This window comes from Epinephelus lanceolatus, chromosome 22 (genome assembly GCF_041903045.1).
Source record: "Epinephelus lanceolatus isolate andai-2023 chromosome 22, ASM4190304v1, whole genome shotgun sequence".
Lineage (NCBI taxonomy): Eukaryota > Metazoa > Chordata > Actinopteri > Perciformes > Serranidae > Epinephelus > Epinephelus lanceolatus.
The window spans coordinates 33,825,497-33,840,609 of record NC_135755.1 but is presented as its reverse complement, the minus strand read 5'-3'; the positions used below and the strand labels follow the sequence as shown (position 1 = coordinate 33,840,609).

The 15,113-nt window shown below is 40.7% G+C and overlaps 1 protein-coding gene across 2 annotated transcripts in view; it reads right to left on the bottom strand.

The window, feature by feature from the left end:
- The window catches only part of eml3 (EMAP like 3), a 79,203-nt gene that overhangs the window by 30,908 nt on the left and 33,182 nt on the right, over positions 1–15,113 (bottom strand). The window contains exons 2-6 of one of the 2 annotated variants that reach the window (XM_033610085.2): positions 11,547–11,723; positions 8,785–8,899; positions 8,081–8,590; positions 5,026–5,136; positions 4,730–4,758 (exon numbers count right to left, since the gene is read on the bottom strand). In XM_033610085.2, coding sequence (XP_033465976.1) covers positions 4,730–4,758; positions 5,026–5,136; positions 8,081–8,590; positions 8,785–8,899; positions 11,547–11,723 — 942 coding nt within the window. The remainder of the gene's footprint in view (positions 1–4,729; positions 4,759–5,025; positions 5,137–8,080; positions 8,591–8,784; positions 8,900–11,546; positions 11,724–15,113) is intronic. The other variant, XM_033610086.2, reaches the window with a different exon arrangement.

Genomic DNA, 15,113 nt, shown 5'->3' with positions numbered 1-15,113 from the left:
TGAAAGTCTACAAGAGCGCATGGTCAAATCATTTTATCGCCATTCAAGTAGGGTTGCCAGCAGATAGCTTGGTCAAGACTTCCTGAATGAATGAAATGAATCAACTTAGCAGAGGGCTACACCGGAGATTAGCTGCTCAAAGTCTCAAAGTGGCAAAGTCTCTAGTGCGCTTGCTTTTTGGGCCCAACAATGCAGAAGATCTGGGTAATCTTATACCCAGGATGTGAAACTTCCACGGTCGCCCCACAACACTTTTGGTCATCAGATCGATAGCAATCAACTGAAATTGTGCAATGGTTGATGCACTTTCTTTGTGCTGTAAATTGAGCCTTCATTTTCCAGAAAGATCATATCTGGAATTGCACAGTAAAAGCAGGGCTTATAGGAAACCAATCTAAATGCTGATGGTGTCATTATTCTATAGCCTTTACTGTGTGCAATCAACATTTACTTCATACTGACAAGTGAAAGCAAAACTTGTCTATTTTCGCTTTAAAGAACTTTGTAATAATAATAATAATAATAATAATAAAAAGAAGAATTTTAGTAGAACTTAAAGGACAAGCAGCCATATTTTGCTGTGATAAAATACAGCCTAAATCAAACGGATGATCAAGGAATAAATTGGAAGGTTACAAATCTGCCCAGGTAGTCAGCTTTAAGTGAGAATTATTGATTTTCAGTGGTACAGACACATTTCAGTCGGTATTTAAAAACAGTTAAATCTCCAGAGACATTTGTCTCCCTAAATTTCCTGCCACTCTTCAGGAACCGTCAGGAATCTAAAAACCTAACCTCATGCCAAGCATAATTATTACTCAATCAAACAAGAGCCATGAAGACATCCAGACAGAAAGAGAGCAGGGGAAGACTTGAAAAATGTTTTCTTGGCAGCTCCCTCTGCTGAGCTAGCCATCCATCATTCCGTCAGGCAAGTTGGAGTGGTGCGGCAGCTCGGCTAACCACAGTGGATATGATTCCAGGCAGCGCCCACGGCCCTAACTGGCCCTGCAGTGTTTGGCTTCACAAGAACTCACATAAAAAAAAGTGGTGGCAGGTTTAAAAAAGGAGGGGGAAATGTCCCGTTGAGTGATATATCTGCTGTTCAAAGAGTATGTCAAGCCATAAAGGTAGACTCTAAAAGACCTGGTAACTCTCAGCTGGATGTCAAGCTCAAGTAAAACAGTTTTATGTCAACCGTTATCTCGGCAGGCTTCCCTGAAGGAAAAGTTTAAAATACATGGGCTCCATACACTTCCCTGTCATCACTTACTAGTAACTACTACTCTTATGTTATCACTGTAATCAACACCACTTCCACACTTACATTGGTAGCAAAGATGTACTGAATTTTTCATACCGATTAAAACAAAATGTACTTAATGACCCATGAGAGCTAAATTTTAAGTGTGGCTTTTTAAAAAAAAAAAAAAAAAAAGAAAAGAGGTCTGGTATGATCAGAAGGTTATGATGGCTGATGTTAGCAACCTAGGTAGACACTATTTTAGACTTACACACTTAATTGTAATATAAAAGGAACTTTTATTTCTGCATATTTCTGACACTGCCATTAGAGGAATACTTTATCTGCAAAATGACCATTTCTATAGCAATCACTCACCACGCTACCTTGAATTAATGAGGATAACTTTGTGTTTCTTTCATGCATTCCCGGTGAACGGAGAATTCAAAAAGGGTGAGCATTCTTCATGAATTCAGTAATCAGGGTCTGCATTTAACAACGGCAAAACTTAGCAAATTTGGTTTACAAACTCTCACACAACTCATGCAGTATAATGTGATTTATCAAATAGTGTGCTCAGTACTCAGTACACATTTATTGATTACTTTAATTCATGACGAATGTTTGCCTTTTTTTGGGTTCTCCTTTCACCATGGAGGCGGAGTTTTCTCTTTATGGATTCAAGGTAAGAAACAGTAAGTGACTGATATACAAATGATCATTTTGTGAGTGAAGTATTCCTTTAAAAAGCACTCTTGCAACTGCCATCACAGAATCTGCGTTGAACAAAAATAGCTTCACTTAGGAAGAAATAAATAAAAAAAAATTTTTGACCTATCAGCACATTAATTAACATGTTGTACCTCAACTGTTCAATTTTATTCACAACACACAACTTCACATTTGTTGTTGCAATGTTACAGCACAAACTTGTTTTTTGAAAAGTCAATGAAGAACCTAAGGTTTATTTGTGACTTTTTTTCCGATGCTGTCAACTCCTAAATGCTTCCAGATGTTACCTATCAAACAGTTTGGTGTCAGGATTATTTGTTCAGCACAGCTTGCATGTTTTCTCTGTTTCACGTTAAAAAAAAGGAGCAACAGATTAAGTAACTGCCTGCAATTATAATGATATATTTACATTTACATAGATCATTACAGCTTGAATAACCTCAGTCAAAGCAATATGATATGCATGTCAACTTGCTGCACCCTTTTCAGCTGTGTCAATCTCATCCTGGTTTGGTGCCAAAGTTTTCCACTGACTCCAGCTCATAGAATTCTTCTTCTTGACTTTAACAGAAAACGTGAGAAAGAGTGTCTTCTAAAACTTTGTACTGTAGAAATGAGGCCTAAAAACAGGGCTAACTGTAACCAAACTGAAGGCCAACGCTCATAAAAGCTACGCTAACCACAAGTGTGGTTGGTTGGGAAATGCACTCATTTTTGCACAAATGACTACATGTGTGAACCAGTGAGAAGCTGCATGGGCACAAGTACAGAAGTACAGTTCAACTCTGGTCTTGCCAACAGTGGAGTTAGAAGAACTTGGAAAAAGTCCCTGCTTATAACAAAATCCATGCAGTGTGTCTATATTTGTTCCTGCAAGGATTATACTTACGTTACACTACAGACAGAATTTATCGGGAAGAAAACATTCTTTGCTGTGCTGTTTTTGCATTGCACTCCAGATAAAAGGCCACCTGTCAATCACAGTGCATTTTTTTGCATCAACAGCATGAATCAATATCACAGTAATTCAGAGATTTTTTTTGGAAACAAGAGTATTACTGTAGTTATGGTAACCCTAACCCTGTTCAGGATAAGACACTTATGTGGAACATAAGGACACCTTTTCATTCAGCTCTTTGTTTACATGACTCTGATAGTATCTATTTTGACCCAAAGTTCTCATGACTTTTGGTTCCAGGAACTACTTTTCAAGGAACTAAAAGGTTTCTTCATTCCACTGTTATCTGTATTTCCACTGCAGTCTAAAAACCCACAAAGATTAGTTAAATTACTATGCTGACAGATGAAAAAGCAACATGACAGGGTGAGGGCTGCTGGTGTCACAGGGGTGAACCCTGATCAGTGTGCCTGCCTGTTTCATCTAAAAAACATGTAGTAAAAATTTTAATTACTGCAATGTTGTATGCGTCCATGAACCTGTCAAGTTGCAGTTGCAATTTACGTCAATTTAACAATTAAAAAAATCTGAGCAGTACACGAGCTGAAGCAGCAGTGCTGTGTGTTTGACAAATCAGCAACAATCATCCTTGCAAACCCCACCCCTAAAGTTCCTGTACTTTCAGAAAGTACTACCCCTTGATCAGGGACTTGTCAGGGGGTAAAATAATGTCGCTGGAACTTAATTTAGATCCTGGTCCTTGCAGTCAAAAATGGAATGAGTTCCTTAAAGTTCCTAGTTCCTGGGGACAGTTCCTGTGGTCAAAAAGGGGCTTAAGTTTCTGATTGTCTGTATGCAGGCGTGACAGTCTTCCAATAATGGAAGATGTGAGCGGTAGTACAGTTGACCACTGTCAGACTTTCACTTTCACTACAACATGTGGACCTTCATTATGTTGTTTAGCACCATATTTTTTTGTTTTACTGACTAACTGCTACACAGCAGGACACGTGGCTCATCCAGGTTTCTCTCATCATGACTGGGATAACAGGGGATATGAATAATTAGTGGCATTATCATATGAATGACTGCACAACCAGAGGCTCTGCATGGAAGGTTCAAGGCCTTTAATTAATTTCAGACCCTAATCAGTGACATGCATGCATATAAAACACGGCACATCATGGCTAAAATGGGTTGTAATGAACTGAAAAGATGTTTGGTTTTGTCAGTCATTAGTTATCTCAAACTCAGTGCCCTGTCAATTCTCTTGCAACAAACTGGACACATCATTGCCAGTGTATTCTTATCGAAGGAGATATGGTAGATATGGCTAGGAGACTTTTGATGCCAGTAAACCACCCAACTGGTACTTTAAGTAGCCCACATTATCACAAGCTGCCCAAAAACATTTTATCTGACCTGTCGAATTAGGCAGAAAACCACCCTGTCTGGTGTGGCACCTTAAGCAGCACTAGACACAGCCAAAACTGCACTGTACACATCCTATGCTGCATTATGCATTTATGCAATGAAAGAACTCGATTATCTGACTTGAAATAACCGAAACTGTTTTCATTTTGTTAGAAAAAGCATGTTAAGAAGTTGATTGAGAGTCTTACCACTGCATTCAGAGTAAAGTTGAATACCATGAAAAAAAAAATACTGACTGAAGCAAACCTGTGGAAACCACAAGTTATGGAAGTTGCCAAAATTCTTGTTTTCCATTTACAGGTTGAGGTCTTCATTGCTCATGTGGTAAATTCAATAGCCATTTGGATAAAGAAGTGAACATAGTGATGTCACTCTCAGTTTCAGGATTACAGACAAAGCAGAGCAGTTCAAAGATACATCACCTGCACTGGCGACCAGCTCCTTCGCTCGGCTGTGGAGATAGAAAACAACTGTGTCAGACAGATATTAGACACCATTATGAATTATTAGCATTGAACCATCAGTCCCTCACATCAGAATCATATATTGTGTTACTGCGAAGTTGTCATGGGAATGGAATTTTATTATTATTCATAGGGGCCATCAGTGTTCCAGCAAGTGTCTCTTTGATGAGATATGTGAGGCTGCAGCAGCTATAGGAAAAAGTGAGCTGTGTGACTGTGTGGTGACAGCTGTGAGTGATGGCAGCGTGGCTCACTTCTCCAGGCTGGGGGAGCGGGTGAGGAGGTTGGCTGAGGAAGCTGCCTTCTTGTCCAGACGTTTCCTCTGCCTCTCGGGGTTCCCCAGTTTTTCACTGTTCCTACGAACCCTGGAACATCATAAGAATGAATTCAGTTTCAGTTACAAGTGGTAAATACTTTGTGTCACTAAATACCATGCAGGTGGATGCAGTGAGCCCATTATTAATACATGCAAAAGGGTAGTTTATAGATATTTTGCATTTATAAAGAGAATGTACACACAGAAACATGCATGTTTGTATCTTTTATCAACTAAATTTCCAGCCTTTCAAAAGAATAAATCTGGTTTAATACAACTTGGGTCTTATGTTTAAGTTTAAGCCTTTGTTACTCTCTGTAATAATAATAATGTACTTACCAAAACTTTAATCTTTTGCTAAGCTCTGTCCTCAATAGTTACTGTTGCTACACTTGTCAAGCTTCCCAGTTCAGCACTGCAAGCATGTAGTTTAAAATGACAACAACGGCAGATTTACCATTGAAATTTGTGGAATTCAAAAAAATATTGTCCTTGACTTCAGATAAAACACTAGAGACCATGATGTGATGGGATCACTCCAAACGGAATACAGCAGTTGGCTTAAAAGAAATGTGAGCCAGTGGCATGAAGTTTTGTACATAGCGGAAAGGGCAGGACCAAAAACACATTTCAAACTTGTGGAGTGCCAGCGTAAACACACTATAGTTCCGTTTATCAAACTTCTTCTAAAACAACTAAAAAAGACTCTCGTTTTTCGAATTAATGTTTAAACATGTTTATTTTAAATGCACGTGCAGAAATGCCAGCTTCAGGATTTCTGTAACGTTTATTTGTTCACTTTTACCGAGCAGGCTACTGACCCCCTATAGACTTCAATTGTATTTGCTAAGCTAAGCCACAATGCTAACCGCTGAGACCCAGCCACTGGACATACAGACATAAAAAAGATATCGATCATGTTGTCTCAATATGAAAATGATTGAGAAAGGGCATAACTCCTAAATCGTCAGAGTATTCCTTTAAGTGGGCAACAGATTGGAGACAACACTACCCTGCCAAAACTTGCACACGACTCAAGTAAGCAGAGATCCATGGTACTGGACATTTTTGGACAAGCTATTGCGTCAGGTAAACTTCCCTGAAACTATTACAGAGTAGGACAGAGCTGCTAACATTACCCTAAACTCAATAGCGTCAGGGGCCTATGTTTCACCAACACAGTGAGTGTTCCAGTCCTGAACGGGGCTTTTGATAAAATCAACTGTAACCGCACACGGTCTAGTTGGCTGATGATATGCTAACCCTTGGTCTTGAGAATAAGCTTAGGTTACTGTAGGTAGTAAGTGAGTTAGCCAGGCTTGCTAATGTTAGCGGTTTACTTTAGAGCAGATGAACACTCAAGTAACACGAGCAGTCAGACAGGCTAAGCTGGGAGTTTGTTTACAACCTGTCTGATCAGGTTTTTGCCCTGTCAAACTTCTTTTTAGAAATGTCATCTTGTTCCCAGATCTCAGCAATAAATGAGGTGACTTAAATGTTATCATCACTGATGTAGGTGTTGGATAAAACCACAGATATTTGACCCAAGTTGTCATAAAGTGGAAATAACCTTTAACTCCTGGCCTACACTAGTTTTAGTTCTTTTATCAGCAATCCACCCGAATCTTACTCCTGAACTGGTAGTTATTAAATTTTAAAATGAGTGCTCACACTTCGTGTGCCAAACTGAATTCATTGAGGACAGATAAACAAGACCACACACAAAAGTACAGTTGTGAACCATAATTTATCTCTAATTGTTACTTAGAATTTCTTTCAACACACCCCGTTTCCTGGTGACATGCCACTGTACCAGCGGCATCATCAGAGGAAGTGTTATGGGACTATAAAAAGCTTTGGCGTCTATCTATGTCACTAGCTTGCTATCAAGGAAGTGAAACTCAGCTGGCAATCACCTACTCCTCCCAAATATCTGTAATCTTAAATAAAGTGTTGAATCTAGAGGTGTAGCAGACTGAGCACAGAAGCACAACTCTCCCAGTACCTCAGGTTTCCATAGAGGGGCATGGCAGAGCTGAGGGACTGGCGCACGTTACCCATCACCAATGAAAGACTTTTACAAGCCACAACAAGGAAGTAGGACAAAAGATGCATGCACCAGTAAACAAAAGCAGCAGCGCTCCAGCACTGTGCTTAATCACTATAAAGTGAGATCACAGTAGAGAACGAATCACAGCATGCAAGAGATCCTTGATTTGTTTAAGAAGGAAAATGTTAAAGGTTTGATTAAAGAGCAGAACTGCATTAAAAACAATCAAGATTTAAGGCGGATTTGTGTTCCTGCAAAACCCCAGTTGACTGGCAGATCTCTCATGGCACTGTGTCAACTCTGCACATCTGCATCATCTTACAGAGTTAAATACTTTGTGGCTACAGAGAGAAGCACTCTGGATGGATATTAACTCTGATGTTTGCTGCTTGGACAGATATGGCATTTCAAAACATGTTCTGTCCTTGAAAGGTTACATCTGTACAGCACGCAAACCCGCTGACCTTTTTCCTTCAGTCTCAGTGTATACATATTCTAACTGTAATCCTGGTCTTAGCTCTTTTTGTACATTACACTGTGTTCAACTGCCCTCACATCACATTTTCCACTGGGCCCAAATCTGTGTGCGCCGTGAAGCTAATCTTGGAAATGTCACTCAGTGCGGACGAGTGCTGCCATTATGTTCCGCTACGGCTTTATGTTTCCCTCGCCCCCCTGCTCAAACACACGGAGGCCTGACCGAGCATGACGACATAACATGTCATCCCCCTTGGGTTTCCTGCTCTAACACGGCATAATCACACCCTGGCAACCTGAGGCTGACTGTTTCATAAGGGGGTTTGCAGCGCAACAGGGTTTTGCAGTCACACAAGTCAGAATCAAGACCACTTTGATTTGTCCTTAAAAGCCATGCAATCAATCATGCAAGAGAGATGATTATGAAGACAGCGGTTGTGAGGGAGAGGGTGGCGAGATCACACACAGCTGTTTCTTCTCTCCTTCCAGGATGGGGTTCAGGGGTGCAGAGCGGGGGCTGAGGTTCTGGTCCGAGTTTCTGACTGAGGTCGAGGCAGAGCCCAGCTCCTCTGGAGAGCAGCTTCCATCCTGGAAGTCCTCCCTCTGCAGGCCTCTCATTGTGGTGGGCTGGATGGGCTCCTCCACTGACGACGCCCAACTCAGCTCTTTCTCCTGCTCCCCTCCTCCATCTTCATCATCCTCCTGCTCCTCATCCTCCTCTTCCAAGCCAGGGACACGGTGGAGCTTTGCCCGCATCCCCTCAACTACAGGCTCCCCTGGAGGGAGGGCGTCCTCCAGCTGCAAGCTCTGAACCCGCCTGGAGAGAAGGACCCTGTCCTGCACAGTGTCCTGCCCTGGGAGGGTGGGCTCTGTTTGGGTTGACCGGTCCAGAGTTTCTGGTCGTGGTCTTGGCTTAATGGACACTGGGCTTCCTATGTGGCCATTTGCATTGGTCACAATGCTGTCTGACAGTTGGCTAGAGATAGTTCAAAGGTTGAGGTCAACAAGAGAGAGTAACACAGGTAAATTGCACATTACATGAACACAACCAGGCTTCTGCCTCTGATGTAGCAAGCAGTATGGCTAGTGATACATTAGGTAAAATAAGACAACAATGGTCTCTCATCATCCCTCCTGTCCTTCTGAGCCCTTGGTGTGTAGGTTCAGTACCTGGTAGCAGGGTGGCGGATCCCGTCGTTGGCTGAGCTGGAGGACAGTCTTTTGCTGCTGGTGCAACCATCTGAGCAGCACACTTGGTTCAGCACTCGAGCAGCACCTGGGTTCACTGGGTGGGATGGAAGTTGATTATTATTTGATTGATGACCAGGGCCAGGTATCGTTTAAGAATTAAGACACCTTTACCCTTAAAGTGATACTGATACCAACAGAGTACTTCATCTGATACCTATTTTTCTACTTCATTCAAGATCCATCATGAGTATGGAAGCATTTTGTCAACTACTATAATTATTTTAATTACTTTAGAATGTTTGGTGACATCTCAGCAAGCTGAACTGCCAACTCTGTCAAATATGCTCGGTCGACATCACCACACCACATGTATGAGTTGTAGCTGCTGCAGTAGCAGGCCACATGTTATTTGTCTTGTGGGAACAAGTTAATTAATTTGTGCACACAAAAAAGTCACCTCTCAGGACCTTAGGGGGTTCTTAGATTTCTGGTGTCATGGGCAAAACAGAAACAAATTTAACATAATATCACACAATATTCATGGCAATTTAACAAATTCTTGAAGGCCTCAGTGTATACTTCAAACACAAAAATGGAAAATCTTCTATCAGTTTCCATAAAACTACTTTTATCACTTTTCATGTGAATAACAGAGTGCAATACCAGTGAATTCCCTGTAGTTATGCTATGTAGCGTGCGAAATAGGGTATGGTGAATGTGCTAGGAAAGGTAGTATCAGCACTGTTTCTACCTGGAACTACCTGGGTTTGGTTGAAGGTGGCAGTGCTGTTTGGGCTGAGAAAGCCATGTGTAAGTAAGGTAAAGGAGGTTATTGGGTTGGTGTGGGGAGCAGTGAGACCTGGCATTAGGGGAGTGTCTCTGGGACGCCAGAGGTCACTGTCTAGCCTCCTGGAGGTGTCGTGGGACCAACTAGACGAAACACTGGTGAAAGGAGGTTCCCACCTGATGATCCCAAAGACGTGTTAGTTATCACTGCTTACTGGTCTGTGTAGTTAAGCTTTGCCATAATAGCTTATCATAGGGCTTAGGAGGTGATTCACTGAGTGCTGATCCTTTCTCTAGAGCGCAAACTTCTTGTGTTTATTTGAATTCCTTGAGGAGAGAGTGTCTCAAAGTGTTTGTTAACCCCGTTTCTGAAATTAACATGACTCACTCGTCTCAAAAATGTCTTCAACAGTGGCCATTCAGAAAAAGTATATACACTCCACGTGATCTCACCCCTTTTTGTCATATTTTGATCCTTAAGTAGAAATCCTTTTGGGTTTTATCTTAACACAATATGAGTCAGCGGTCAGCGGCAAGTCACCTGAGTCAACGCACATGGCTCAAAAGCAGCTAAATCTAAGCAGTTCATTTAGATTAGACCATGCATGGTCTGACATCTTTCACTGTTTACTTTGCACTGCATTATTTGTTAGGCTACAGAGTGCACCTAACTGATAGTACCCAAAGCTAACCAATCTTGCTCAGCCACCCAGTGTTTGAGGGAACACGGGTGAATGTATTGAAAACATAACCTAGCCATATGAAGGGATGGAAGGATTCAGGAATGAATTAAGGAATCAATGAATCCATTCAGTGCCTTCACACTAAGTCAAGAATATAAATGACTGATTAAGTTTATAAGATTTTGCATAACACCTGCCAAGCTCTGTGAACATTAAGTTTTTTTTGGTGTGCTGGCACCTTTTTTTTTTTTTTTTTTCAAAGTTTTAACAAACTTATCAAATATAAGAACCTGAAACAGGGCTTTACATTTCGATTTGCAGCTCAGCTAAACAACCACAGCACCTCACCGACGAAATGATCTAGAAAACTAGAATTATCGCTTTGCAGATGTATGCCATCATGAACAAGTCAAGTCGCACTTCACTGTCCGTGAAATCATGACTTGCTTCACACACATCTTCTCCACAGCAGCACAGAAGATCTATATAATCAGCAAAGTTTCAAGGTGGACACCCACGACTCGTGTCACTGATTCAGTATCTGACCAAAATGTCTCCTGAGGTATGATGTTGAGTAATGGCTGGAAAAGTGTTTAACACCGAAAATTATGATGTCACAGTGAAGTTGATCTTTGACCTTTTGGAAATAAAATGTCATCACTTCACCATTTTATCATAATTAGCGCTAAGAATTCTTGAGTTATGACCAAAAACATGTTATGTGAGGTCACACTGAGCTTGACATTCACCCACCAAATTTGTTGGACGTTTGTGTCAAATTCGAGGAATTCCCCTTACAGTGCTCTTGAGATATTACAGTCATAAGAATGGGACAGGTGCAAGGTCAAAGTAGCCTTGATCTTTGACCACCAAAATTTAGTCAAGTGTTCATCAAGTCCAAGTGGACATTTGTGCCAAACTTGGAGAAATTCCCTCAAGGTGTTTTTGACATATTGCATGCATGAGAATGGGATGGAAGAACAATTTCCAACCATGCAAAGGCATAAAAAATCTGATGAGCTATTCAATTCCTTGTGTGTACTGAATCAAGAACCTAATGTAACATACAGCTTCACATACAGTCTAAGTATATACAAGGCAAAGAAAAAAACTAAACTCAATCATTTCAGGTTCCTTCACTCACAAAACAGAAAATTTTAAAGTACAATATGGTGTACATGACTGTCTCTCTCTAAGTAACTGTCAAGTGTAAAAACACTGGGTAATGGTAGTACCATCCACTGTACCATGGGGCTGTTGAAGTTCACTCACCTGCAATGAGCTGCTGTTTCAGTAATGGTAGAAGCTGATCGTGGAGGCGGATCCTGCGCAGGGCATCAGCCAGTGAAGATTTCAGCAGCGTGATCTCGTCTTCCTGCGCCTGCAGACGCACCTCCATCATGGAAGCTCGGTCTGGGAACTCAGCGCTGCCATCCGCCGACGCATCATCTAAAAAGAGACCATAGGGGTTTTAATGTGACAAGCCTGACTTGGATGAGCCTAACAAACCGAGTTTCATCGGTATGTCAGTTTCATCTGATTAAATTCAAGGCTTGCTATATTAAGAACTGTTTGTTCATGACTTGAAAACACAGATCTGAAACATCAAGCAGAGTTAACATAAAAAAACCCTGACAAAACTGTTTACTGCCACAGAGCAACACACATTAAACATGAAATATGAAGACTAAACTAAAATATTGAAGCAAACATTAACAAAACCACTGCCACTGTAGAGATGATCTCCTCTGTTTGCTTTGTTTGTTAGAGCTCTGTTTCTAATTATCTTGGGCCAAAATCACATGAGTAAAGTAAAATTTTATGTGAAGTACTGAACATTTGTTTACAGGCTATATAAGATACAACTGGCAAAACATGACATTAAACAAAGCTGAAGTAGCAAATAGGACTCTAGCATCACAAAATTGATGAGCAAAACAAAAGAGAAAAAAAGAGAGAGACTCAAAAGATAATCAGCATTCTCTAGAAATTGTTGGATACATTTTACTTTTTGACTTTTCTTCATTGGCTTTAATATAAACAAAGTACTCAAATAGCCTAAAGCAGCAGTTCTTAAAATGTTGTAAACCTCAGCAAACCCTTCATTTTCGTTGCCAATGAGGATTTTAATGTGGGACAGTTACTTTCCCCCCTCTTTTCTCTAATTTATATTTTTTAAATCAGGAACAACACATATCAAAGGGTAAGTTCAGAATTTTTTAAGTGGGGCTTAATTGGTGTATTGCATAAAGTAGATAGCTGTTGGCACACCCCCAGTTTGAAGAAACAGGCTGGAGTCCAACACGGAAGCTAAGCATTGTATTGGTGTGTATGGGGGTCAGCAACAAAACATATATTAGCCACCTGAAGAAAAGTCCCACCTAAAAATCAAACATCAGTTTAAGTGTACACAATATATTTAGAGTATTTTTACCGCTGTACCTTTCCTTTAGACAGGCTGTTCCGACTGGAAAGCCAATAACAGCTTCAGTTCCCCATCTGTGCTTTCATCAAAGCCACCAGACTCCATTGACAAAAAACAGTAATTTTAGCACGATGAACACAGGAGCTGCTGGTCTACCGCTGCTTCAATCTGTAAGTTACTTTGTGTTATTGTGTGACTTTGTTGAAACTAAACTAACCCTTTTCAATGCAAAAGTGAAAAGAAAGAAATCTTGCCCTTGGCCTGTTTGTAATACACCGCAGCCAAAAAAAAAAAAAAAAAAAAAAAAGGTACTCATTTATCACTATAGATAAGAATGACAAACGTATTAGCCTTCCACACTGGGAATAACTCCCTATGTATGTCACATTGTGAAGAATTGGATGTGTGCTACAACTTAACTTAGACTCATGTTCTCAGTGAATCAGTACTGACGGAGTGCTAGGGAAGAACTTTGAAGAAAACACTGTTTCAGTCTGGGTGGTAGACTGGCTTACTAAACACTCCTCAGAAGAACCAGTGAGGACGGTAGCTAGCAACACAGCAAACTGATTGTAATAAATATTGTGAAGGACTTCACAATTAAAGGGAAGCCGTAGTAGTAATCCAGTCCCAATTATTTTCTTCATGACATTAAGTTGGAACCTGAGTATAAGAACATGACTTTGCTTTGCTTTTTGGATGAGAGTGTAAAATTAACCACTTTCAGCTGACACTCAAGGATACCAGCAACCTTTCCAATACACACCAACCTCTGCAAACTGAAAGAGTTTTTCCATCACTCTCCGTCTTTTATTGGATGCTCAGGAATTTGTGCCAACCCAACTGATGGAAACACAATTACACTGCAGTTTTTCCCTTTATTTTGAAGGATTGTGTAAAATCCGCGGGATGGAAAAAGAATAAGAAACAGGAACTGAATACATGCTAACAATTTGGTAATAGATGACTTAAATATAACAAAAATGTTCTGCTTCATTAAGTCACTCTAGTGTCATTCCTGTGTGTGTTGGCTTGTAGTGCTATCTTTGTGAGGACCGTTTCAGTTTAAAGGTTCCGCATGTAAACGCCCTGACACACCAAGCCAACAGTTGGCCATTGGTCAAAGTTGGGCCATTGATGAGCGTCTACCGCCCTTGTCAGTGCAGACTGCACTGTTGGCCCTTGTTGGCGCAAGTTGGCCTTTTTCCACCAATTTGGCATGTTGAATCGCAAGGTAAATATGCTTGGTTCTTTCAACATTGGATTGTGTTGTTGATGTGCTAACTGGCTAACCAGTGTCAAGATGTTCTTTAAGTTTCCCTTTTAGAATGACCATTACAGATGATCACCAGCTGCTGGAATGGAGTGGTATGTCCTCTCACACAGGCACAGAACATATGCACTTGTTGGCCGTCTGGGGGCTCTTATCGCCTCTAGTTCTCCAACGTTGGTTTGGTGTGTCTAAGCCTTCAGATTTACAGGGATTCAAAAACTATTCAGAGTGGCCGTCACAGAAAAGCAAAAACACAAAAAAAACAAATGGCCCTATCAAGAGTCAATGCTTGGCTTGTCTGTTCTGGGCTACTTAAGAAACACGGCAGTGAAGATGGCGATCTCCATAAACAAGGATCCACTCCCTATTTAGACAGAAACGGCTTATGTTAAGGTAATGAAAACACAATGATTCTTATTTTCAGGTAATTATACACTAAAGAAAATATACATATTAAATCATATTCAATTTCAGCCAATATATATCGCCCTGGATCCTACACACTGGACCTTTACAACCACTGTAGTGATGACATGCCAGCATTGTGAGGACATTTCAACCTTGTGAGGATATTTTGGCATTGTGAGGACAAAATTACATAGTGAAGATATTTTGGCAGGTTCTCACTACTTCAGAGGACAGTTTGAAGGTCAAGATTTGGTTTTAAGGTTAAGCTTAGATTTAGGTTTAGGTTAGGTTAAAAGAGAGGCTGTTAACATCCCAAGGTGTAGCTCTTGGTGCATGGGCACAATAAAAACTCTTTTAAATACAAAGCAATGCCAAAAGCACTTAGAACAAGATATTAGACGTATGCTGGTTAGGCCTTGTGGAATACTATACAATAACACACTGATAAGGAGAGGTCCCAGTCTCTCCTTGTCAGTGTGTTATTGTATAGTATTCCCTTCAGGTTGTGACCAGACTTACCAGGCTTAGCAAGGGTTGGAAATTAGCATGAGCCATATGCTGGTAAATTATACAAGGGACTGCTAGCTTTGCCTCACCCACCAGCTCGAAAAAAGGTAATCTAATGAGTGGCTAGTAGATTTTGGAATCCACCAGCCACAGTGACAAGTGGACACAACAGTTAAATTCCAACCCTGGGCTCACAATGCTTAGGTTTTTGTCATAGTGAAGTCAT